The sequence below is a fragment of the Solanum pennellii genome, chromosome 3 (genome assembly GCF_001406875.1).
Source record: "Solanum pennellii chromosome 3, SPENNV200".
NCBI classification, from domain to species: domain Eukaryota; kingdom Viridiplantae; phylum Streptophyta; class Magnoliopsida; order Solanales; family Solanaceae; genus Solanum; species Solanum pennellii.
Window position 1 is genome coordinate 75,017,034 of NC_028639.1, and position 27,792 is coordinate 75,044,825.

Here is a 27,792-nt window from a genome sequence, read left to right on the forward strand (position 1 = left end):
TATAAAACTGGACTTGATACCAGTTGGAAGTGACAAACACTGCCTGCGTTAAAAATAAGATTGCAAAAGCTTTACCTGTTTGGTATACAAAAAAATCTTCACATTGATCATCTAGGAGAGAGGATCAATGTCAAGTCAAGTACAAATAAGAAGAATAAACAATCCCCAACTTGTATGTGCCAAACAATCTTATATCAGCTTTCACTACTGAAACATAATTGTTTTTGGTGAGAATGGAAATAAAACATACAAAGATGGCTTATTAAAAATTATCTATGATCAAGTCTCCAATAGAATGTACCCCCAGACTCCTTAGCCGCGGAATTCATCCATGAACAGCTTATGGAATTCTGTAAGACGAGATACAATAGCTGGTATCTTCTCTTCTTGCGGTAATATTGTGCACCTAAAATGCCACGTTCCAGGACGCTTCAAGGATGTAACAAATAAAAACAGTTTTAGTCAAAACGAGCAGTTCTCGATATACAGTAGTGTAACAAATACCCCTTTAGTTTTCAAATTAAAACAGAGAAATTTTAACATCTACCAGGTATGCAAACTAATCAGTGTCTTGACAAAAGGCACGTTTCTCGAATAAAACAAACCTTGACTGCAGAAACAGTGGTTGTTTTTCCCATTGAAAAAAATCCTCCAAATCTGTTTGCCCAATTTCTTTTCACAGTTCATTTTTCATTGAAGGTAAAGATACTAAAACTGTTTAGAAAATGCTTATTAAAGTTGCATGTTGATGTGTAATCAATCCCGGTGGAGCCTTATGCATTTTTTAAAAATTAGAGATGGTCTATCTGAAACAACTTCTCTAGTAGGGGGGTAAGGTTTGTGACTTGGCGTACACTCTACTCTCCCAGACCTCAATTATGGGACTACACTGGACACGTTGTTGGAGTTGTAGTGATGATAGTAACCAACCATATTCACACTAGGAATATCATGACGCAAGTGGTGAAAAATATAACAATCACCTGGCCAAATCCAGAGCCTGGGACAACAACAATTCCAGTAGCATTAAGGAGGTGCCGAGCATAAAATGCATCTGGTGCAATTTTAGCTTCTTCTGCTGCTTTTATTGCTTTGTCAGGTAAGTTGATACGTGGAAATAGATACATTGCACCCTCTGCTTTATTGCATGTTACTCCCTCCAAATTGCTGAATGCATCTTCTAGTGTCTGTTGACAAATTAGTCAAAATTTTGTCAGACACGGAAGAAAAACAGAAAACGTACCAATTAGAGATAAAATTCACCAAAAGTAAGCACAAAATTTCGATGCCAAAGTTAAACGGAACTCTAGATGAAATTAATTAGGACATCTCTATTTTAAGAAAATATCAGACATCATTTTCGCTTCCTACTTTAACCAGCCTACCTTTCAGCATGATCAAAAACAATCCACTACTACACCAGAAAACTAGTTCATTAATTAGTCACCACCAGTTGGATATGCCGATTCTACTGACCTTTGCACGTCTTGCCAAGGATGAGAGTATCCCTTCTTTCTCAGCAGCAAAAGACTCGTATGATTCATCACCCACCTGCAGAAATCAGTAGAGCAAGTGCTGATAGTCAAGCATCTATAACACGGATACAAGGAACCTCCGAACAAGCCTCTAAGTTTATAGAAAAAAACTGTCCGACTTCCACTTGAAGGTGTCTTTTTTCCCTACAGTTATCTCATTTGTTTAACATTTCGTCACTTCAGATACCTCAAAATTCATATTATCTCTCCTTTACTCTGGTTTATATTTTTTACAGTGATCTGAAAAAGATAGTTATGTATAAAAAATTTGATCATGCTATAATCATACCAACATGATAAAAAAGAAACTCCTACCCTACATCTAATTCCCTCGTGCAATTATCCTTAAACTAATATTCCTATTTGAACGGTAGCAAACCCGACAAAATTAGCGAGAAAGTCATTGAGCTACTCGTTCTGGGTATAGATTCTATAACTACCACTTCCAAAATATTGTATTGATGAAGGTGGACACTCCACTCCTCTTAACAGCTGAACTTCATTCCAAAGCTAGTTGGGGTCAGTTTCGATATCAATTTCACTCTTTTTTCAGAATGCAATGCCCATGTGTTACACAAACATAAAATTACCAACCTTTGGAGGGCTCATGACAAGGCTTGCAAGAATCTGACCAGAAATGTTGGAACACAGATTGACAGATGCCACTTTGTATATCTGTTCTCTTATCTCAGGGCTAAATCCAGTAACCTCCATGTAACCTCCTCGCTTTCCACACTCTCCATAGAATCCTAAAGCCAGTAAAGAAAATTAGCAACAGATAAGGATTAAACGATCAAAAATATTTGATGCATTGGTAAAAATTGAACCCTCCCCTTCTCCTCATAACTTTGTGACATACAGAGAAATGAAAGAGAAAGACAACCAACAAGAGAGGGCTGGATTGAGGCAGCAATATCTACCTTTAGACACAGACTGAAAAGAAACTAAAGAGATGTCCTTTTCTCCAAATCCCATAGAGCGCGCAACTTTCTTAAATGAGTGGAACTGCTTCTCAGGCACATAAACATTTTCCTGATACACCTGCATGAGTTCCACAAGATATCAGAGGACTAATAATTTAGAATATTAAAAGTTGCACAATCTCAGGAATGGAAAACATTGTGAACCCTCCCAAAAAAGTGGAGAATCACTAGTAAATTGCCATGGAAGCAAAATAATTTATCAGAACAAAGCAAAAAAGCATCTAGAGGGGAATAGACTCACTTCATCTGCCAGAAGAACAAGGCCTTCTTTCTTGCAGAATTCCACAATTTCTCGTTGGTTAGCCTCAGCAAGAACCTAAGGTATAAATAGAAAACTATTCATGTCATTCTGAGATACTATTGGGAAAGGGAAGACGAGAATTTTCCACCACAGTTGGTTCTCATTAAATAACGTAAATCACATCCTCTATTTATTTATTTTTTTAAAAAAAAAAAAGGTACAATGAGATTGCAAAATCTTAAAAAACCATTACCTGCCCAGTTGGGTTGCCTGGATTGATCACAGCCAAAGCCCTAACGTTAATACCCTTAGATTTTGCAGTTTTCAGCTGATTCTCAAGCTCTGAGACCTCAAGTCCCCATCCTGTTTCCTCATCAAGATAATAAGGAACCTAAAATACCAGTAAAAGCATATATTGAGGCTCCTGTTTGGTTACCTTCAACTTAAGAGCAAGTCAATCAGGTCATTTTTCATTTGATAATAGGTTCCAATAATATCTTCCACAGGTAAGCAGGTCAACCAAGTTTATTAATATATATCTTTTCTATAAAGATCTGGTAGTTGCATTCAAAGACAACTACACAACTAACACTTATCAAATTATAAGTTGAAGCAAATGCACTTACGAGAGTGCCACCATGGAGAGCAATAGAAGCAGAATAAAGAGGATATTGGGGGATGGGACAGAGAATTCCATCATTCTCTGACCCGATGAGCAACTGCATCATCATGTGAACCTGAATAGAAGATGAAAACCCAACATTATAAACATCTTGCTGTTCTTTTAGTTACTTCTTCAAAGCTGTACACATAACTTCATGAGATCAAACAAATTTACCGCAGGGCTTGCACCATCAGTCAAGAAAATATCATTTGGATCAGCAGGGAAGCCATCACGAGCTTCGATACCAGAAGCAATTGTATCACGTAATCCTTTGATACCCTAGATTTTGCAAAGGATAACAATAAGTTATATGATTATAATGGCTGCAAATCTGGGACAATACGATAGAAGATATAGTCACCTGACTGTGGCTGTATGCACCTGTTGCTCTACCAGGAATTTGGTCGAGGATCTGGAAAGCTCGTTCTATTGAATCCGCACTACAAAGAAAAGAGAAAATGGAAGACATCAAAATAACTGGTTGTATGTGATGTAAAGCAGAGTTCACAGGTTTTTTGCTTCTATTTGGGTGCAAGCCATAATCAATACCATAGTATTTAGGGGAAAAAATGTAAAAAGAAACCTATCATCTAAAACACACAAAAAATTGAAAACAAAAGTGAAGACTTCAAAGAATAACAAAAAGGTAGGAGTTTGATTATAGCCAGAATCATCAAACATTTTGAAGAATATGTATACTTTTTGAAGCTATAAAGCAAAAAAAACACCCATACAAATTAGGTGCAACTAGAACAGAATCATCAATTATCTCAAAAATATGCAACTCAAAGCTTCTCAATCATCATAACCTTCCACATCCTATACATTTTACTTTTGTCAGTCCTCATGAACATTACTTGATATATCAAGTGGACATGAAACAGAAAACTCAAGAACACGTTATCGGACAGCAGGGATTTGGGATCATAAACAAGCACCCACAGTATGCCCATTACCGCAAGTTGCATGCTTCTCCCGGGAATTTGCATTTTGGACATGTGCCCAGGGAATTCTATATTTCTATTGATAATGAACGAGGAACTTCCAATTTGTTTGCAGAATGAAAGCAGCATTTAATAGCAAACTCCAACAGTGGAACCAACGCCTTCTTTACAAACTAAATAATTGCTTAGAACTTTAGGGGCAAGAAAAGCTTTTGCAATATGTCTCTTTTTGTAAAGATTATGTTACCCTTGTGGTTCCTCCAAGGAATAGTGACAAACATTTCATCTTACATGAATGGCTCACTTCACCAGCATATATAGTAAACTATTGCTCACTTGCACAAATTATAATAAGTATCACTTGATTTTATAACCTTGACATTTGACTTAAAAGAATTAAAAGGAATACAATCATTAAAATTTGATTCTTACTAAAAAGAATACAATCATTAAAATTTGATTCTTACACCTACTGCAAATTATTTATTACAAAATAGCACGGACTAAAGGTTCCATCTGTAGCAGGAGACTTAACTGTACCATGTTTGAAAAATACAAGGGGAAATATTTTTTCTACAGAAATTAGCCATGTCAACTCCATTTCTTCAAACATAGGTATATGAATTGTTTCATTGAGCTACAAGGTGCACCAAGGTTGATAGACAAAACTTCATACCTGAACAAACCTTGCGTTTCACTTTTGTCCAAAATAAGTGGATGATCACATAATGCAAGGACCTAACAAAAGAAGCCTCCTTAGATGCTGATCTATGAAACAGAGAATCAAAAAAAGGTATCCTCACCTCCCTAAAGAAAGTAATAGGCTGCTGAGCCAGGGATTGAGGATTTCCAATATTGCAGTATAAGATCTGCATGAATTAGAGGAATGAGTACAGAAAAGACCTAGACAACAATAAAGCTCCAGGTCACCTATATTAAGCTTTGTAAAAGTGAAAGAAGCAAAATTCATTAAGATATGCAATACTATAGCTTAAATGGAAACAAAAAAACAAAGTCCAAAAGAGTTAATACCTCATCAAAGGGATGAGAGCCTGGATTCTCCTTGAGGTCTTGTTGTAATTTCTGCATGACAATGCATCGCACAGTACACCATGAATATATTGTTTTTATTCCAAGGTTAAGCATTCCCAGAAAATAAATGGTGCAAGTGCAACTAACAAGATTTTGAAATTCAGATTGATAACTCTAGTTATAGCTAAAGAGTAACATCGACTTCCAAACTACCTGAGCAAGGTTGACTATTTCTCCGCGGACAGCATATTCACATTTCAAAACCTGATAGGAAAAATGAGTTGTAAAACATCAAGTCATTTGACTGTATAGGCCATAAGTACACCAGAACAGGGCAAAATTATAGCATTCAGCCAATGATCTAGGGTCAAATCAGATGCGATGCTTAGCACAACAAACATCACGAATCATAAACACCCCAATTAAAACAAACAAACTATATAGACGTCACATACACTACTCGTTGGTATAATAATTTGTAGACATTACTTGGTATCAGGCTAATTAAAGTAAGTAAAGAATAAATAGATGAAAAATCCTACACTTCTGGGAAGAGATTAACGTATAAAGAAACATATAAACATATACATCAGGTACATGTTTCGCTTTTCCATTTTCCATTATTTTTTATATTCCTGCTCATGCGCGGATAGAGAACTTCCCCTCTCTAAAAGACTTTCTTACCGGAGCATGCATAACAGACAAGGACCAATTAAATAAATATGTAAAGAAACCAATCACGCAACACTTGAAAAATCCTTTAAAAAAAGCTCAAGTCAATAAGGGCAATAGCAGAAAAACAAAAATTCAAAATCAAAATAGGGATACCTTTGGGTTAACGTTGTTAAGAGTGACCGGAGTGGATGAATAATCGGAAGACATTGAATCAGAAGAAGTGGATAAAAAACGAAGAACAGCAGGTGATTGAGATGAAGAAGAAGAAGAAGAGGTGAGCCGCTGCAACACGGAAGTAGAAGTAATAATAGGAGGAGGAAAAGAAGACGAACAGGTGGTCCTGCTCCTATTGATGAGAGTTTTGGCTTTATCAGCTACGAATCTCCGCATTATGGATTTGGCGAACAGTGGGCGGAGAGTGAAGAGCGGTTAACGTTTACGATTCACCAACTTTTTTACCACTTTTCGCATAAATCGAGCGCACTTTTGACTTAACGCCCACGTTTTTAGCAGAGAATTAGTACCCCCTCTTGACTCTGATTGGCGAAGATATTTTATTTAAAATAGAGTAGTAGTCTATGGGTGTTCTGACGATGGCGACCACCCAATCGCCGCCCCTGATATTTGTATTGACTTTCAAATTCTTTAAAGTTTTGTACTCCTGTTGTCTAATTATTGGTCTTTTTTTTTTAAATTCTTAATTACTTATTTATTTTAATAAATTAACAATTAATTATTATTTCAAAAAAAATGTAATTTTTTTTAAAAAATTTAAGATTTTAATTTATCTATCTCATAATTAATAGAGATAAATGGTAAACTCATTATGTCAATTATTATTTTATTAATTTAAAAATAAATAAGTAATTAAAGATCGGAAAAAAATTAATTAGAAAATAATAAGATCTGTGTTCTTAGATTTAATATTTGTGTAGTTAAAAATATAATCACAGAAGAGCAAGAGTGTAAGCAAAAGTTTATTTTATTTTAAAAAAAGATATATAGTTCTTTATATTTGAGAAAATAATAGAAGTACAATGAAATAATACAAGTACCTAATAGTTGAAAAAAAACTATAAAAGCAATACTATATTTAGAGGCGGAGCCAGAATTTTCAGTTACGAGCTTCATAATCTGTAGAAATAGATAGAGGAGATTCGACATCTACTATATATACATACAAACTTACTTTAATCATTGTATAGATAATATAACTTTTCGCCGAATGAACCCCCTTAATACCATGTAGCTCCACCCCTGTACCCCTGACTACATCTACTCGTACAGATGAATAGCAAGACAGCACACTGTTACCTGCTAAATGACTATTCTGAATATGTATCATTCACAACTTTCTATCTATAGGTATATCCTCGATAAGTTTAAACATACTTTTTTTTGCAATCATTTATAGTCAATCTCTAGTGGGGCATTGAATATTTACTATTCACCTGATTGAACGATCTCAATTTTATTTTCCGCATCTTGTTTTCTACCAAAACCATTCCCCTAAATAATACATGTATTTTTCCTGTCCTAACAAAAAAAATAGTTTTTCAATAAATTCTTGCAAGTTTTTTCTTTTACATCTACTAAACCATTTTTTTTAATTCTAGATTGGCGTGAATAGTGATCAAGTCGTCTTCCTCCTAATCAATTACGTACTAATTTATGGTCAATTGTTGATAAAGAATGAGTATAAAATACTTTTCGAAATGACTATCCTTCTTTCGATTGGTTCAAGTTTTTTACAAGGGGTCACATGAAAACTATAAATCAAGCTAAGTGAGAAAATTCATAGGTTTCCTAGAATCATTGGAATTAGATTAAGAGCATATCTATCGAGAAATTGATAGAATATTATGTTAGCTGTTTTTTTTTTGTTTTAATAGCTATCAATACCAAACTTTATTTGTATAGCCAAGAAAGAGTATAGAGAGCGTTCCATTGTTGACTTGGCTCAACGTTTCTCATTTTATTCACAAGTCTTTTATAATTTATAAATTAAATTACAAGCAATATTTGTCAGTTTTGTTCAGAAAGCTTTTATAAAAACATATTCTTACATGAGGTTAAAAGAATGTCACTGCCGGAAAAAAGAATACACACAGTAGTAGATTGCCAAATAAGTGGATTCTTCCAAGAAAAAAGAAAATGAATTATAGCCGTGTTAATTTATGTTTACAAGGTAGAATCAAAGGCAACAGCTGTCTCTGGTAACCAAGTATCGCCTTGTATGAGAGACGGTACGGTGTATTGGGCCGCCTGGTCTGGGGTAATGCTGGACTTATAACCGGCCCATTTGACCCTTTGGGTCACAGATGCACCTGGGCCGGTGTTGGCATACTCAGCATAGAAAATGGTGTTGGCTGGCTCCACACCCTTGACCCATTCAATCCAGCCAAGAGGATGCAAGAATGCACCAATAGTGGACTGCATGATTACTGTTGTAGAGTAGTCCTTCCAGGGCCTGCCCAAGTATGTTGGAGCTTTCAGATCATCCAATGGTGAAAGATCACACTTTTGAATAGACATGCCTGAGTTCTGATTTGGATCTTTTTTGCCTTGGGCCGTAATGGTCACAAACTGATTGGCTAATGGTTGTCTCGGCTGGATTTTACAACTTTGGAAAACAACCGCAGCGTTACCAAACATGAAATCGATTGTACCTGTAATGTCACATTCTCGGTAAAATTGACGGTTGGAGTGAGCATAGAGGGTGTCCTGGAAGGCATCAAACGAACATCGATAAAATACAGATTGATCGGACCCCGAACGCATGGCCACTGCCTGGTGCTTTGCGGCTCCAGCTGTGTTCTTGAATGTTATGTCTCTGGCAATGAAGCCTCTACCAGCAACAGCTGATACATGAATCAAATCAAATTTAACCAGTTGTAATAATAAACCAGGTTAAATTGTAACATTAGATTTTCAGCAAAAGGAATATTAGGCTAAATCCAAAAGATAGAGGGGCACATTGATAAGTGAACAATTAATGATAGCCATTCAGCCAACCACTACACCAGTCGTCAACTGAGTTCACATGGGTGGCAAACTGAGACATCAAATCACATGGTGACAAACAAAAACCATGTGCATTCTGATGACACTGAATCAGTTAGATAAGGCCATCAAAGCCCACTTGCAAACACACCATATCATGAAACCACGAGTTCACTAAGCATTGGGATGCTTATTTCAGATATTTTGGGCATGAACTGTATAAAATATCGAGTTAAATAATTCATTCGGATGGGCCTAGATGTGATATAAATAAATTTCATATCTAACTCAATTCAAACATCAACTCAAAAGCGTGTATCATTAAAAATATATGTTAACTCATCGGGGCTCAACAAGTAGTTATAAACATTTAAATGTGCAAAAACAGACCAGAAAAGAAAGGCAAAATTTCAAGAAAATATCAAAGTCAATTTCTTAGACCAACCTACCTCTGAAAAAATAAGGTTTTTAAATAATCTATAACTAATATCTTAGACTAGAATTTTTCTTAACAAAAAAGGTTGACCCTTTCTTGTAACCTTGTAGTACAATTTCAATCAGCAACTAGTAGTTTTTAGAACTAGAAGAAAGATCTAAATAAAACATAGTAATTCAGTTGGCTAATTTAGTACTTAGCCATGTAAATCCAATAATCACCCCAGTAATGTTGAATTTTTATAACTAACAAAATGAACGGTACGTTTGTATTTTGTGTAAATAATGAGTAAATGAAAACTTACCAAATGTGGCCGTCTCAAAAGTGGGAGTTCCATCGATGAAGTTCAAGCTGCCGGAAATAATAGTCTTAGTTTTGCCATCGCCGTACATCATGACATTCCAAAGCGACTTATCCATTCTCACTGTCTCCACATATTCACCTTCCTTCACATATATCACGAATCTCGTTTTGCTCTTTTTCGGCACCATTTTCACTGCTTCTCCAATAGTCGTAACATTTCCTGAACCATCACTCGCCACTGTCACGTCCGGGGTAGGATTAACCTCCTGCATTAGTCTCCGGTCACCTGCTGCCACCCATTCCGGGAATTCTCCAATGTTCAACAATTTCCGGTGAATCGGAATATTGAATTTACCTAGAATCCCAAAAATGTTAGCCACAATAGCTAAACTGTTGCTGGTAAATTCAGTCGAATTTTTCATTAACAGCTTAGCGTCGTTCACGAATGTGGCATTGATTTCTTCGAGTGCATCCAAGCAAGTCTCCTGATCTGTAAGCGTAGAGCTCAACCAAGTTCTGAGATCGTCGATTTTAGGTCCTGAAAGCAGTTTTGCGCCTCCGTTCACTTGCACTGATGAAACAGAGTCGTCAAGTTTATCAATTGCATCGTCGAATACAGTCTCGCAGACTTCCAATGCCTTTTGTACTTTGGGTTCTTTACTCAATTTCGCCCAATTCTGTGGTCCAGAAGACAATTTTTTGACCGCATCCATGGCGATTTTCAAAGAAAGTACGAACAACGTTTCTGGATCAGTGACATTTGAGGATGATAAGCTTGATAAGCACGAATCTTTGTACTCAGTTAAGCTACAGAGAACTTGCAGAGATTGAGCAGTAGAAGAGGGTTGTTTCGAATCGTTGTTTTTGTGAACAACAGTTCCAACAACTATGCCTACAACTGCAATAAGGAGAAGAACGGCAGAGACGATTAAGATGATTAGACGCTTGCGGGTTTTCTTCCTGAAAGCTTCTTCTTCCAACTCGTCCACTTTGCCATAGCCTTTGAAAGATTTCATCGTATCCATTGATGTAGAAAATGAATTAAATTTTTTACTATTATTTTTTTAGTAACTTGTTGAGTTTTTTGGAATATGGAAAGTTTTTGTATTTTGTGTCTGATTCTGAATTCTAATGGAAGGATGCCATTTTTATACAATGTTTAGGTGACAAAATGGGGCCTTCACTTTTTCCGAGATGCTTCCATGTCGTTAAAGATCTCATTCTTGATTCCTGAATAATTTAGTGGCAACACACAACTTATCATTTTATATTATTAAAATAACATGATTGTCTATCTTATGAGTTCCATCGTGAGCACAATAAGCAACAATAATTAATAAGTATAGAGTTTAAGTTGTAACTATTTAACTTTTTTTCGTCTAAAAGATTTCCATAGATATGTTTCATTAAATACCAAATTCATAATCTTAAATTTAATTATTATTATTATAAGTCAATTTTATCTGAGGGTATAATCGGATCAATAAATATTATGAAATGCTTAGTTACTTTTTATTTTTATTTTTTTGTGTGTAATTTGACCACTCAATCGTGTGACAGGTATACATTTAATTTGCAAAGAAGAAATAATGTTATTAGCTGGCCTGTCTTTTTCTCTATATTTTGGGGCAGATATGAATAGACTTTGTCTAAGTAAAATATCATAGTTCATTCGCCTCTCATCAATAGCGTGATGGAGAGCCAGCAGAAACCATACACAGAATAGTATTTAAACTAGCTGGACCTGTTGAAAGCAAAGATATACAAAAATTGAATCAATTTAGGTCGTCATGATATCTAACTAAATGTAAAGAAATATGGACTTTTTGATCCCTTTGCCGGTTAATATTCATAAATCTAGAAGAGAAAAAGGTCAAAAAAATTCTTAAACTATGTGAAAAAGAATAAAAGTATTCGTTGTTTATAGTTTAATTCAAAAATGTTATTGATGTCAATACTTTGGTGCAAAAATGCTCTTATAGTTACTAAATGGGCCAAATGTCATTTTTCTAAATAAATATATTGTTTCTTTTCTTTTTAAACACATCTTTCTTCTTAATTAAAATATTATTAAAGAATCATATTCTTGTTTTTTTTTTTAAAATAATTACTTGAACGAATAAAATGTAGTAAATAATACTTTTCTTCTTAATTTCATTTTATCAATTAAAATAAAATAACTCCATATACCCTTTGGGTGAATAATATAAGTCATATATATAAAACCATAGCATATTCATTAGTATTAATATTCATTCATATAAAGATAAAAATGATTATGATAAAATAAGAAATATTTTTATTTTATTTTATTCTGAATTAAAGTAGGATAAATATTTACTTATTTTTTAAAACACTATCAGAAAAAAAATGTGTTAAAATAAAATAAGTATATTTATTTTGAAAATGGGCATTTTTGACCCATTAAATAACAATAAGGGCATTTTGAAATAAAGTATTGACATCAAGAACATTTTTGGACTAAATTACAAATGAATAACATTTTTGTTCATTTCACGTAGTTTAAAAGTATTTTTAACCGTAATTTACAATAATAATTAACTATTTCTTTACAAAATTGCTCAAGTGTAGTAATAAACTTATATTGTTAATAGTATAGCTTAAATTTAACATACTTTCTTGATAAAGGACAGAAACACAAATTTCAGTTAATTTAAAAGTTATATATATATATCCCTATTAAACTGTAGATGTAATATGCATCTGGAGCCTGGAATCATGGCAATACGCGGGCCGCAAGTTCAAATGGAAGAAAAGGGCCGCGGGCGCATGCCGCGGGCGCAAATGATGAATAAATAGAGTAATTAATATCATTTTGAGTGTATCCACATCACATGGAAACCGTTCAAAAGTGTGGATCCCATTTGACAAAAGTACATTATATTCCTGTTGCCTCCATCCTCCGCTAATTGCGCCTCATAACAATCTTTCTCTACTCATGTCCCTCGTCTTTTTTTAAGTTTTCATTTTTTTTTCTCCATTAGCTGTTTTGTATCTATTTTAATTTGTTTGGCCTAAACTAATTTAGATTCATGTTGCATATATATTTTTTTTAAAAAGGTATTTTCTGTGCGGGTTTTTTATTAGCGTGATTCAAACCAAAAAATATCTTATGAGTATCCAGGTAACCAACAAACCTTGATAGTTAAGATTGGTAAGTTAGTATAGAGACTTCCAAAGTATACATAGTTTAGTGTATTTAACTAAACCAATATGGAGAATTATATTGGCCATTGGGTAAAGATACCCTCTCTCACATATGGACTTGATTACTTCAACCCAATATGGGTTTGCAGTGGAAGATGTTGCCGAGTTCCTACTAATAAGAAAAGTCAAAGAGCAACAGCTCCAGGCCCAAGCCCACAACATAGATAGCCAATGCCCAATGGCACCGCTTGTCAGCTGTGTCAGAATATTTCAACTTATCTATTGTTAAAAGAATGATTTCTTTTTCATTTCAATCTCATAACGGGATGGTAATTGGTATAAACAACTTTGGACCTGGTATACTACCTAACAAAGAAGTAGTACTTAATATAGATGGACATTTTCTATGTCAGTTCATCACTAATTTTAGTTGACAACGGATTATAAAAAGGATCTCTTATTTTACTCGTAGCTTATGATTAATACATACTAATTTCTTAAGATATTGTTTATTATTACTTGAGGTTAAGGGAAGAATAATGAATAAACCGACAACAACAAGTCATCGGATATAAGCCAAGTATAAGCATATAGAATTTTTTATATTCTTTTGGTTTTCGCATGAGATAAATATTGCACACAGTAGTTAATATTAACATGTACATTACTTAAAATTCTTCAGCACGAATGGAAGTTGACAAAACAGGGAAATTCGTGAAAGAATCTTGTTATTTAAATGCCAATGCCCTGCACACTTAGGTCTCCAAATAAAAAGTAGTAATTGAAACTCCCTCGTATTTATTTTTAGTTTTAAAGACCAAGAGAAAAAGGGAAGCCTGTGGAGCTCAACCAACTACCTCCAGCAATGAACCTGCCAGGAGTATAAGCTTGGGCCTCAGTTGAACTTGTAATTACCTTGTGCCCTTTCCATTTAACTCTTCCTGACGTCGCTGCTCCTGCCCCTGTATTTGCATACTCCCCATAAAACAGAGTATTCAATGCAAAATTCCCATTCCATTCATGCCATCCAGCAGGCTGGATCACATCAGTAATCGACGATTGCATGATCACAGTCCTCGAATACTCTTTCCACGGCCTTCCTAGATATGTAGGGAAACTCTTCTGCACCGGTCTCAAATCAGACGTTGCACCAATTCTACATTTCTGGATAACAATACCAGTGTTCTGGTTCGGGTCAGTTCTTCCTTGAGCAGTAACCATGTTCTTCTGGCCCGAACCAGGACGCCTGGCGTGAATATCACAGTCTTGAAAAACAGCAGCACCATTCCCGAATATAAAATCAACGGTACCAGCGACTAAACATTGTACAAAGAATTGACGGTTGGAGTGGACGTAGAGGGTGTCCTGATAAGCCAACATGTCACATCTATAAAATGCGGACAAATCAGAGCCCACGCGAAGTGCCACGGCTTGATGCTTCGAGGCTCCTGCTGTGTTTTGGAAGGTTATGTCCCGGGCCAAGAACTTTTCCCCCACCGCGGCTGCATCAAATTAGTTATGTCATTTCTATTTTGGACAACTCATCAATAATTGTCATGTTACATTTTAAATTTTCGAATAAATATCTCAGCAACTAAAGTGGAGGGTGTCTCTATTATTGTCAGCTAAGAATATACCCGTGACCTGTCCTTATCAAAGGACACGATTATTATAGGCCGCTGCCAAGAAGAAGGACCTTATATGTAGTAAAAAAATATTTATACAAGAAAGAAGTCATTTATGAATTATTCAAGGGAAAGGGAGCGCTACCCCAGCTGGAAAGCAGATTCTATATCACAAGCTGATAGATACACTACTAGCAAAAAGTGGCTGACAAATCTATATCCTTCTGTCCATAAGATATGCCTTTTATCCAACCTGTACAGACGTGGGATTCGTTATACATAGTCATATTGAGTATAAGCCAGCCTACACCAATAACATAGACTGTTTGGTTGATTGATAATAATCTCAGGATTAAAAAAAACAAGAGTATGTACATTGTTTTTGGTTATAAGTGAAATTATTTCTCTCTTTTTGTAGTACAATAATGAGATAAACTTTGCTCTACTTATACGACTATTTGTAGTAACAAAAGCTCCTAAATTCTTCTCAACTACTACCAAACAAGAATAGTCTATTACTGAACTAATTTAGTACTTGAACTCTTTGGTCAAGTCTAATTTAATTATTATTTCTCCTTTTAAAGGTAAATTAGTGATTTTCTTTTATTTAACAGTGATGATAAATCAACCTAAATGCTACTCACTTTGACAAACATTAGAGTGAAGTACTATATATGGACTGATGATGGTCCTAGATAGTAGCTTCACACATCTAGCACGCGAATGAAGCGCATGTTTATTTGCTTCACTTTACTTGTTCCTGCCTTTAGCTATAAAGTATTAAAGTAAAAAATTAGTATACATTTAACATGTGATACAAAATTATATTACTCGCTTACCAAATTAAAATTAACTCTACCTTGTATAAGTAGTTAGCTAATTAAGGCTATTGTTTGATAAAGATAATAATAATAACTTACCAACTGTAGCAGAGTGGAAGGTAGTGCTACCATCTTGCACATTCCTACTTGCTGTGATTATTGTATTGCTTTTGCCATCTCCCATAAACATAATATTCGTCTTCTTCTTTGGCACATCCACGTTTTCCCTGTAAACACCTGCTTTTATCCTAATCACATACCTCTTGCTACTCTTCTCTGGCGCTTTTGCTACCGCCTCCGACACCGTTTTGTAATCTCCGCTTCCGTCGGCCGCCACAACCACATCGGGCGTCACCGTCGACGACTGCAATAACCTCCTGTCGCCGGCGGACAACCACTCCGGCCACTCGCCGTTATCCTCTACTAACTTCCTGTTATTGGCGGGGCCCGATAATTTCATCTCATTTGCAATGTCGGTATCGGTCATGTTACAGATCATAGCTAAAGCATTGCTGCACATTTTTTCCACGTGCTTTTGGCCTTTCAACAAAACCTTGCGCACCTTTTTATCGGCCTCATCGTGAGAGAAACCGTCGAGGCAAGTTTCCTGGTTTGTAATTGCGGAACTTATTAGAGTTTTCAGGTCTTCCGCGTGTTCTTTCAATGATTTCTTGTTGGGATATAGCTCCAGATCTTCTACAGCAGTGTGGAGCTCGTCGAGTGTCTCGTCCATCGTCTCCAGGCAGTCATGCAGCGCAACCTTTTCTCGTGGGGTTAAACCTATTAAAAATAATATAGTGAGATAACCCAACTATAATTCAAATAAAAGAAGAAGAGAACTTCTAACATTTTTATAACGGAGTATTAAGTTTAACGAGTCAAGACATGTATAATATACCTTTTCTAGTTTTGATGAGTTCCTTGACTGCATAGTAGTTGCGTCGAACGGCTTTGACAGTGATATTCAAGGACAATTCAATCACATCTTTTTGGCTTGTTACTTTTTTTGAGAAATCAGTAACATTGACAATCGCAGAGTAACACAGTTCGGGGTGTAGAGTGTTGCTACACGCAGATTTTACAATAGCATGGGCTGAAGACGAAATGGCCATTATGTCTGCATGATCGTCGGAGTTTTTCGAATGAGATTTTACTCCGGCGACTACTCCGATTACTGCAGCAACCAGCAGGACTGAGGCAACAATGGCCAAGTAGATTTTTTTCTTCCTTTTAGAAAAATCAATTTCTTTGCCAAAAAAATCTTTGACACGTGTCATTTTGGATGAAGAAATTTAAGGGAGAGTTGTGGAGAAATTGGATCGGATTGGGTGGGGGTTTTATATCCGTGACATTGGTCCTAATTTCAACATTCTATTTTTCTTTATACTTTAAATTTTATGTTTTTTTTTTTATATATATATATATTATCAAGTTGTCGAAAAAATATATATACGCTAATTTTTTGAAATATGATATTCGAAATTTTTAAAAAGGACAGTATGGCATTTACTAGGAATAAATTTGATTTATTGTTTTGGTTATAATGTGCATTTGCATGTAATAATAGATGCCACGTGAATGGTGGGGAAGGTATCGATACTTTTCTTTGTTTTATTACTTTTGAAAAGAATTCTTGTTGTGCTGAGTCGTGCCTTTATCTAAACTTTAATCAATTATTATCACTCCATCATTAATATTTGAAAAGTGACATGATTAGCTGTATATTGAATTTTGTTAACAGAATAACAAGTGGGTGAAGCAACAAAAAGAAAAACGTAAAACTTTAGCCTGGGCCAGGATATTGGACATCGTAAAATAGATAAATTGAACTAGATGTTAATGTTAATGCCTAGTCTATTTTCCTAGTAATTAATTTGCTTTTTTAGAATGACACTTCCTGGCAGATGTTCGTTAACTAGCTTCTTGTTTTGGCCTAATTAAGTGTTTTAATGAATTGCTAATTATGGAGTAGTTTAGTGTGTAGGCTAAATTACCAAGAATCCAATTGTTTACTTCTTTGTGGTATTATTACCCTTTTAATCTATCTATGAAATCGATATATGTAAGGGTGGACTTTGGAACCTTGTAGGAGCAGAACCTCCTTGACCAAAAATTACACTGCTAGAGATATCTTAAGTAAAGCTCTCTCAATTAGCTATAAGTGGAGACGGGCGGCCACTCCTTCAAAAATTGGGAATCCACAAAAAAGAGTAGGATATAAAATAAAGATCTAAAATTGTTCATTGGATGAGGTTGATAACCAAAAGACATATATCAAAAAGCTAAGTAAGACTTACACCTAAAAGAATTGAATATTTCTCAGCAATATATGCTTTTGTAGAAAAAAAAAATACCTTCTTTCATTCATTTTATCTGTTGTGTTTCTCTACTAACTTTATAAAAATTTATCTTATTTATTCTTTAATCTCAATTCATATTATACTTTTTTATTACATTAATTCCTTTAAAATAAAAAAACAATTAAGTATTCAATTTTTAAATATAAAAAATATTTTAGCAGCAACATACAGTACACTGCTTCTTATTTGAATTGATGAGATGCCTAAAGAGTGAAAAGCCGCCAATCAAGACGATGTATTCCTAGAAAAAATCTAAACAATAAGACAGACAAAATGCTTTTGTAATGCATATTTTATAGAGAATAGGGACCCATCTGTTGTTAGATATTTGCACGGGTTCTTTACAATTGATAAAGTATCAACAGTAAAAGGATCCAATTGACCTATGAATGGGACTGAACAAAAGCATCGATTTTAAATGACAAAATTTTTTATAGTAATTTAAATAAAATAATGAATACTAATACCAATTGCCACCGCTTTTAGAGTGAATTACAGAGAAGCCGCCAGTACTTGAGCTTTATTAGGAGCTATCAGCCATGACAGCTACCCAGCATATTCTTTATTCTCTTGAACATTATTTTATACGAAATCAACATTCTCTTCCTTCAAAATATATCCTATTTTTTTTTCTCAAACTTTATACCTGATATATTTGTAATATATTTTAATATATTTCATATTTTAAATGAAATTGTAAAATTTAAAATTTTTATTTATTTTCTTAAATTTTTTATCTAAATTAAAATTGAACAACTAAATTGTAACTAATGTAGTGGTGTTTTTTTAAAAATAAATGTGTATTATACTCTGTTAACATCACATATCTTTATTCAAAAATGGTGAAAACCCAAAAAAGGGACAGTATAATCACATGAGCATTGTACTCTTTTGAGGTGTGTTTGGTAGTGAGGAGAATATTTTTACCTAGAATATTTAATATTATATGTTTAATTGACAAATATTTCAAAAAAAATCATTCTAATAAATAAATTTATTAGAAAAAACATGTATAGTTTTAGGGACATAATTTTATTAGTGAAAATCAGAAAAAAAAAGTTTCATAAATGATACTTTACACACTCTCAACACTCATGGTCTAGTTTGATTCTTTTTCATAAAAAATATACGTCCACTTTATAGGTACTTATTAGTTTTATCATCATTTTAGAAACTTCTAAAAAAAAATTATAGTTTTTTTTTCATAAACAAAATATATAAGTATTGAGTGATGATGAAATTACTTAAATTTAAATTTCAAGACTTATATTTGTATTGATATTATAATAAATTGTGTATAACATATCAAAAGTAAAAGACCATATATATTTATTTACAAAAAGTGAGATTGATGTAACAAGTAGTATGTGACAACACATTTATATCGACTATTGGTTAAAGTAATTGAAGAAAAATATAGAGGAAAGGTCGTCGAAGCAATTTTATCAACTAGGTGGGGGCAGGGAAATTAAGATAGTTATTATAGATATATAATAACTATTGATAGATGATCGAAGTAATAATTTTTTTCATCAAATTACATATATTAATAATTTTAATTATACATAAATATATAAAAAAATCTTATAAAAATTAAGAATAACCCCTCTCGATATTATAAGATAGTTATTATAGATATATAATGACTATTGATAAATGATCGAAGTAATAATATTTTTCATCAAATTACATATATAAATAATTTTAATTATATATAAATATAAAAAAAAAATCTTATAAAAATTAAGGATAACCGCTCTCGATATTATACGGCTCCGCCCCCTACCAGTAGGTGTGTCTTAATTTGTGGTGTAATAAATTGTATTGTTTTATACAGTTTTCTCTTTTGCCATTAATTCACATGGCAACTGCCAACTTGTGATTTAGGTTGGTTTGTATTCATTGTTCAACACGTTGTTTTCCGTTTAATTTTCTAACAAAAGAATATTTCGTCTCTTTTAGTTGTTCAAATCTATCTTCGTCCTTAAGTACTTATTTTTTTAATTTCTTGAAATATTACCCAATGATAACTTTTTAAAAATAATGTAATAAAGAAACTTTTTGCTAATATTTTTTATTAAATAAAGTAAAGTAGAACGATCGGAGTAAGTCCCGGTCCATCCAACCCTATAGACATGCATATTTACCTGAGTACATTATTTTCTCTCTGAATTCAACGTTATAACATAAGTATGTGGACATCAAGCTCCACTATATTTATAGTTTATTTAATCGAATTAAATTTTCTAGTTTTTGATTTTTAATTTGAATATCTTAAGTAGTTTGATTATACACATATATATAATAATACTTTTTTTTTAGTTCTATAATTTGAAGATGTATTTAATTTTTAAAATTTTGTAATCTTAAACTTGTCATACAGGATTAATATTGATATCAAAAACTTATTAACTATAGAAATAAAACATTATTATTGAATCGAGATTAAGAATACAGCAAGACACAAAAAATTAGAATGTATAAAATATTTCTTATTTAAAAAGTATTTTAAGAGAACTAATTTGTGTTTGACCTATCTTTTTTAAAAAATACTTTTTTTCATTATTGAAACAATAATTTATGCTCAATCAAAGTGATTATGCACAATAAAACTACTTTTGAAAAAAGCTTACGAAAAAAATAATTATGCTACAACTTAAAAGCACAAATTTTGCATCGCTCTAATTAAAAAGGACTTTTGGCTTTATAAAAACTTGGCCAAAGAAACTATTTTCTACTTTTACCTTATTCGATGCGTCTTAATGATGGATGCTTTATAGCACCATTTAGGGAGATTAATTTGTAGTATAGTTTAGAGGTTCATAAATGGGGTAGGTCATGTACAGCACCACAACTTGTTGTTGACGATAGAAAGAACCAAATTTTTTTTACAAAAAGAGTTGACACACATGGATGACATTTCCTGTATAGCCTCACGCTATTAGTCTCGATTCTCCTTTAATTTAAACTTAATATATTTGCTTCACCTGTTTTTTTTTTCCTCTTCAGAGTAAGGAATAATCAGTGTAAGGGCAATGAACGTTTCTATTTTCGAAATTTGAATATCTTCTTCTCTTGGAAATTCAAATATCTAATTTTAGAAATTCACTGACGAAAAATGAATGTTTGTTTACACCCACGTAATCCTTTCAAAGAAATAATCGAGTTAGATATATCCAGTAAAATAGTTTAATCTTGTGTTTGGGGTACTGAATTAATAATAATAATTGAAATTTGAATATCTAACTTATCAAATTACTCAGAAATCAGAATTTTAAGGAAATGTAGATGTATTCAAACAACTAATTTCTCATGGTAAAGTTATAAAATAAAATAAGAATATGTACATCTCCGTTCGTCCGGTATTGTTTGTCATGATTTCTATTTTTAGAGTCAAATTATAAAAATTTTGACTAAGATTTCAAGATGCATTTTTTCATTATATCAATATGCAAATTGCAATTTATAGTACTTTTCATATAGTTTTAGAATATACAATTTTTTTTTAACCATTGAATTAATGTGATCTAATTTACCTTTGAAAATTAATCAAATTAACTTTCGATAAGCGTAATAGGACAAATATTTCCGAACGGAGGGAGTATTAATTAGTAACTATATATTATTATCGTATTTTCTACTGATATATATACATGTGGAAATATGTAATGAATTTATTGAAAAGGTGTAAAGATATGACTCATATCACAAGAGTACAAGTAATTTTTTTTTGTACCAAATATAAATAGGATTATGCTACACCAATCATAAATGTATTGGTGTTTTAAATTTTTAAAGGAGACTTTATTTGATTGATTGAAACAACAAAGAAAATTATAACACCAAATTCATGAGACTTGTCAAAATTTAATCAAAGGAAATACCAAATAAAAGAAAGGTAAACATCTGTTTTTAATCAATGAAATAAGACAATGTCTTGTTTAATCAGACAAATTATTTGACTAATAGAAACGGACATTGAATTATAATGCAGTACTAAATCATAACGTCAAGGCACAGCTAGATTTTAGAAATATATGTAGGTAGGTATAAATTATGATGTTAAAAGGAATGTCTTTTCAACCTTTTAATTATATTACGAGAAAAGGTTCAAAGCCATTAAATTTTCAAAAAATATTTATTTATGTCATTCGTTAAAATTTTGGCTTATTTATATTATTATCGTTTGAGAAAAGACTTATTCATGCTATTATTTTTTAGTAACAATTTTATAAAACTATTTTTGACACGTGACCAATTGTAATTTGACCACAACATTATTTTTTTAAATAAAAAAATTATAATTCTAAGAAAAAAATAAACTAATTTTTTTTTTATAAAAAATTAAAATTCCACCTAATTCCCCCTTAATTTGCGTGAATTATGCAAAAACTAACATGCGCATACTTTGACATAATAATTATTAAAAATACCTTCTATCTTCACTGATTTTGAATAATAAAAAAGATTTATTTAATTTAAAAATTCAATAAATGATTTCCTATTTTACTTTTATTATTAAGTACTATATAATTTAGTTTATTTTTCCATGAGAAAATAATAATTAAACAAAGATTAAATCTTTTTCTAAAATTCGATGTCTGTTTATATTAAACGGAAAAAGGCCTACGATAAATTTATTATTTTATTTATTAATTATTAGAAAGTGTGCGAAAAACTAAATGAATAAATAATATAATTGAGTATAAAACATCCATCATCATAGTAATAACGTGCTTAAATGAAAAACAATGTGAAGTGTCGGTGGATAATGAAGAAACTTCCCATTGTGTCGGTGGTTAAAAATCTCCAACTTAAAGACTCTAAATCATCTATTCTTTTCACATAATTTAAAACAGTTAATTTGTAGGAATAAAAAATTGTACTATTAGGTTATTTCGCTCAGAAGTGTTTCTTTTTAATAGTACTTAATTAAAAAAGAGTTTTTTTTTGAGAGAAAATAAATGTTTTTGAAATGTAGTAAAATTGTTTTTTCAAATGGCTAAAAATTGTCAAATTCCAATTGCTGCTTAAAATTTTTCGATCAAACACTAATTGCTCCTCTTTTAAATTTTTTTTATTTAAAGAGACTTTTTAAATTTTAAAAATTTGACAAACAAGGTATGAATCACACGAATCAAGCAAAGTTAGGAAATAAGATGAAGAGTAATAAATATTGGAATATGTACAAAAGGAAAAATGAAAAATTAACCTAACTAGTAGTTCACCTGATCACTTAAATTCAAAATTGTCAATGAAGGTATAATGTAATTAATATATATAATTTTATGAAAAGTAAACCATCCGATAGGCTATTTGTGTAAAGATGTGAAGGGTGACTTACAATCAAAAGTTGGTTCTATTGGGTGGGCTGTATTTAATGGGCCTGCCAGAATGACCTTAGTAGCTGATGATGGGCTTATCCACTTTTGATAGACAAAAATTATGGGCCCAGTTATAATAAAGGAGGGGAAGACGAAGGATTTGATCGCCTAATTTATGTTATTGGTCCTTCGACAAATCACCCCTTTACGAACGACGTTTGGTCATTGCAGAAAAATCATCACTTCCTCCTTCGTCTTGCTGCCCTCATTGCTGTTCCTGTAAGAATTTGATAAACTTTACAGTTTTATTGACTTATCTGAAAGTGTCTTTCTGACGTACCTTGTGCTTCATATGCGTAAGGTTTTGCTAAATGAGTTTTCTGCTATCTTTACTGTAATACTCATGAATTGAGGTTACAAATATCTTATTGAAGTTAATTCCGTTTTATTTGGCTTTGCTGGGGCACTAGTTTTTGGTTTTGTGTTAAGTCCAGTGACTTGTACTACTTTTTATACAGTTTGTGATTTTGTTAATTATTTTTCAAAAACGGCTGTATGTCCTAATGCACGGTCAGAAAAATGAAGTGGTGTGACTCTAGAAATCTGAACTATGTCATATAAGCTAGCACAGAGAGAGTAGTTGTTTTTTCATATGAATATCTGTCACTTGCTTCATTGAATAATCTAGGGTTTCTTAGCTTAAGCTCTCTCTATGCGCAATGAGGATGTCGTTGTAACATTATCTTGTCTCTAGTTATGTTTCTGATGTCTGTACTCTTTGGAACTTTATGTTACTCTACTTTGATCCAACTGTATTATATCTATTCTAGTAGCCAGAATTGCATCCTTGTATTTGATTTTCTGAAAAAGGTGCAAAGATTTGTATAGATGGGTTAGAGGGGTGATTTGTTCCCAAAATTCCTTTCTTTCTTAAATTTTGTGAAAGTGCATCACATAAATTGGTTTAGAGGGGTATAATTTGTGAAGCAATCTAATACATTTCATATCCATTTGTATTATTCAGCTAAGGATAGCCCAACCATAGATAGCATCCTTTCAAAGGTTAGACTTCGCTCCACATGACTTCCTTGTAGTCCCTTGTGGTGATAAGATCTCTTGCAGACTTCACCAGCCATACTCCATTACATTCATATGGCATATTCATATCAAAATATGGGATTGTCAATTATTCCACCGAAGTTGGACTAATAAAATTAGCACCAATGAGATCTACTTAAAAACCCATTGTTGTATGAAGAGTGCGTTATGACCCGTGGCCGCCTGCCGGGTGGGGGCAGCTCCGGTGGATAAGAGCTACTCGAAAACCGTGATTGGTGCTTGAGATCAGAACTGCTTACAATAGCCTTGACCTGGTCCAATGGAAAGAGGAATAGGGTGAAAAGCTTACTTCTAGGTAGTGGATATCTACTATGAATTTGCACAAACTTCTTCCTTGTGCCATTTTCTCCATAGTAGTATCCCAAGGAATATTCTTGAGGAGATAAACCACGCCGTCTTTTTTCTCCAAATTTATTTCTAATAGCATGCCTATACTCAAAATATGACATATGTGCACTGGAACGACAAGCATAAGGCATTGTATCCCTATTCCCTTCAAGTAGGAAATTTACATTATCTCTATCATTGGATGATATAGACTGTAGTTTTCAGAAGATTATAGTTTTCTTTAGTATTGAAATGAAAAACATATTATAAAAGAAGTATATTTTTTCCCGCTGAGGTGTTTTCTGGAAACACTAAATATATTTCTTTGACAGTGTAAGGCTACTCTTTTCTCTTTGGTTAAAAAGTACTCATAAGCATTTGCTTGAGCATGCTATTGAATCTTAGTTTACTATGGGCAAGCATTGCAGTGTAAAAACCCATGGTTTCTGTAGGTCTGCATGCTTTAGTTTCAAGAAAGCATAGAGGCTGTGATTTGACGGAGCAACCAACTGCTTGGGAGAACCAAACAAATAATCAGGGGGTAAGGAAAAGAACAATGGGCCGAAAGACTTCGAAAAAGCATGCTGGAGTTAACACTGACCATACTGTTGAAAGTGTGTCCGGAGGGAATGCCGATGACAATGATAGACCTCACAAGGACAAAAAGACAACCCCTGTCCCACAGACATCATTTCTCAGGTTCAAATTGCTTCATATACTTGGTTCATCATTTCCAATTTTTGTAGATAAAGTATTTGGCATATATCAATGTGAAACATTCATACTTTTTCATGATTCTTCGTGTAGAAAGCAGATTGATCCTGAGACTGCAAAATACTTTGCAGAGATTGCTAATGCCATAGAAGGTACTGAAATTGACCCAGAGGAGCGATCTGTCATTTGTGGAAATGCCTTGGAAGAAACCAGGGGGAAAGAAGCTGAACTTGCAACTGATTATATAATAAGCCATACTTTGCAAACCCTACTTGAAGGCTGTTCTTTGGATCACCTTTGTAGTTTCCTTCAGAGCTGTGCAAAGAATTTCTCTCATATTGCAGCTGACAGATCTGGTTCTCATGTAGTTGAAACAGCTTTAAAATCTTTATCTTTTCACCTTCAGGATAATGAGAATCATTCTCTGATTGAACATGCTTTGAAAAAAATCTGTAAGGTATGAAATATTGTTAACTTCATTGTTTATAATTGTGCAATATTGCCATATTGCATAGTTTGAATTACAACATGTTAGTGCCTGTTTGGATCAGCTTATTTGTGGTGCTTTTAAGCCAAAAATAGCTTTTAAGCACTTTTATAGTGTTTGCGTAAAATTAAAAATAAGTCAAAAACCATAACTTATGACTTATGCCATCCTAACAGGCTCTTAGTTGCTTGCATAATCCCTTTTAGCTCTTCTGGTTCTATGTGAGAGCCCTTCTACAAATTTGCTACAAGATTTAACGTGGCGAATGTCACAGGGGATCAGAATAAAATGTGTAGTATAATTTCTTGAACATTACATGATCCAGGTTCTTAACTTGATTGTTCATTGGTTCCTTTGTATTTCCATGTCAGGCAATTGTTGTCAATCCTGTAGATATAATGTGCAACTGTCATGGATCTCATGTGCTTCGGAGTCTTCTCTGTCTTTTCAAAGGTGTGCCTTTAGAAGAGTTCCATTCCACAAAGTCATCAGTTGGCTTGGCCGAACGCTTGAATCTCAAGGCACCTCATGGAAAAAACGTCTCACTGCAACCTGTGCAAATATTTCCTAGTTTGCTTAAAAAATTCGTATCAGAGATGTTAAATACTGCCAGCGAAGACATTTCGAAACTTCAAATGAATCAATACAGCAGTTTAGTTCTGCAGGTATATAACTTTTATCCCAGCTTCCATTCTTATGTCAATCACTTTGCTTGCAGTATGTAAATGTGCAAAAGATGATAACGATAAGTCGATGACTATGTAAGCACTACTAATACATGTTTGTATGAAGTAATGATTCATATCTTGTTTAAGGTTACTAGTTTAAATCACAACTGTCGAATTACATATCAACGAGCAATGAATATTTTGTTCTCTTATTTACAGACTGTTTTGAAATCATTGGCCGGAAATGAACAAGAGTTGTTGCATTTAATTCGAGTTCTTCTTGGAAGCAGTGCTGGAAGTGCCAATGCTGGAAACTTGTTAGAAGGAATACCCATACGGAACATTTTAAGGCTAGTGGAAGAAACTGCATACAGTCATTTAATGGAGGTGAAATATCATCGATGCCTATTTATATTTTCTCTCTGTATATGCTTTTCCAGCAGTATTTTAATATTTATTTAATTAGTTTAGACTTTAGAGTTCCTTAGTTATGGAATCTATCTGTATGCTGCAAATGGTTGTATTTCCAACAACAATATACCCAGTGTAATCCCACAAGTGGGGTCTGGGGAGGGCAATGTGTACCTAGTAGACCTTACCCTACCTTGGGAGAATGCAGGTAGAGAGACGGTTTTCAATAGACCCGTGGTTCAAGAAAATAGAATAAACGAAGCAGAAGGAACAATAAACAGTAACATAAATAGAAGAAACCAAAGCTACAAGAATTACGCAACGAGTGCTAGTAAGTAAGGATGAGCAAGACAGTACTCAACTACTTACTTGTCTACTACCATAATCCTTGTCCTCTATAATCTCCTCTGAGGTCATGTTCTCAAAAAGCTGATGTTGCGCCGTGTCTTGTCTATTCCATTTCTGTTAATGGTATTATGAAGATAGTTATAGTTCAGACTTCAGTCTAATTTGAATGGAGCAATTGGCTTTTGCTTTGTCATAGTACTATAGTACACAGCTCGTAAGAAAGGTTCTTCAAAGATAAATCAAGTCATATCCAGATGATAAAGTTGAAGTTGTTGGTAGTTTTTGTAGTTTTGGTGTAAAGGAACATGTATAGAAGATCATGATTCAATTTTTTATGTTTTAGACTTTGTAGATGATAGAGGTGCTGTAAATCTGGTCTCTTTACAGGCCTGCAATTATGGATGATTATACAGTCTTTGTATAGTCTTACTATTTATATAAGATCTGTTATCTGTTTCGGGAAAAAAGTACCACTTCTCCTGTTCAGGAAAAGGACTATCTTCAGCATCTACTTTAGATGCATGAACAACAGTTTTCCCCATGCTTCTTCTCAGTGATTTTCTTGACCTGTAAATTGCAGAAACGTTCAACACCCCCCCCCCCC

General features: G+C 33.4%; 4 protein-coding genes across 7 annotated transcripts in view; 1 reads left to right on the plus strand and 3 right to left on the minus strand.

Annotated features, from left to right (window-relative positions):
• Nucleotides 1-26: 26 nt before the first annotated feature.
• Nucleotides 27-6,712, minus strand: LOC107014570 (alanine aminotransferase 2-like). The gene is made up of 15 exons (XM_015214538.2): nt 6,228-6,712; nt 5,613-5,663; nt 5,400-5,450; nt 5,171-5,236; nt 5,044-5,105; nt 3,785-3,863; nt 3,598-3,702; nt 3,386-3,496; nt 3,013-3,150; nt 2,760-2,834; nt 2,456-2,576; nt 2,130-2,284; nt 1,477-1,551; nt 984-1,187; nt 27-429 (listed from the first exon to the last, which is right to left on the minus strand). The coding sequence occupies exons 1-15, from the start codon at nt 6,462-6,464 to the stop codon at nt 313-315; spliced, it is 1,647 nt and encodes a 548-aa protein (XP_015070024.1). The 5' UTR covers nt 6,465-6,712; the 3' UTR covers nt 27-312.
• A 1,335-nt stretch (nt 6,713-8,047) lies between these two features.
• On the minus strand, nt 8,048-11,149 carry LOC107014756 (pectinesterase 3). The gene is made up of 2 exons (XM_015214813.2): nt 9,818-11,149; nt 8,048-8,935 (listed from the first exon to the last, which is right to left on the minus strand). Exons 1-2 carry the CDS (start codon nt 10,839-10,841, stop codon nt 8,256-8,258), a joined length of 1,704 nt encoding a protein of 567 aa, XP_015070299.1. The 5' UTR covers nt 10,842-11,149; the 3' UTR covers nt 8,048-8,255.
• A 2,481-nt stretch (nt 11,150-13,630) lies between these two features.
• On the minus strand, nt 13,631-16,799 carry LOC107014455 (pectinesterase/pectinesterase inhibitor U1). The gene is made up of 3 exons (XM_015214371.1): nt 16,329-16,799; nt 15,530-16,210; nt 13,631-14,486 (listed from the first exon to the last, which is right to left on the minus strand). Exons 1-3 carry the CDS (start codon nt 16,705-16,707, stop codon nt 13,795-13,797), a joined length of 1,752 nt encoding a protein of 583 aa, XP_015069857.1. The 5' UTR covers nt 16,708-16,799; the 3' UTR covers nt 13,631-13,794.
• Nucleotides 16,800-23,267: 6,468 nt separating this feature from the next.
• The window catches only part of LOC107014787 (pumilio homolog 23), an 8,076-nt gene continuing 3,551 nt past the window's right edge, over nt 23,268-27,792 (plus strand). For 2 of the 4 annotated variants that reach the window (XM_015214872.2, XM_015214871.2), the window contains exons 1-5: nt 23,268-23,393; nt 24,989-25,259; nt 25,368-25,731; nt 26,133-26,426; nt 26,649-26,816. In XM_015214872.2, the coding sequence (XP_015070358.1) occupies nt 25,000-25,259; nt 25,368-25,731; nt 26,133-26,426; nt 26,649-26,816 (1,086 nt within the window). In that variant the 5' untranslated portion in view covers nt 23,268-23,393; nt 24,989-24,999. Of the gene's footprint in view, nt 23,394-24,980; nt 25,260-25,367; nt 25,732-26,132; nt 26,427-26,648; nt 26,817-27,792 lie in introns of all 4 variants that reach the window. The other 2 variants (XM_015214873.2, XM_027915628.1) reach the window with 2 other exon arrangements.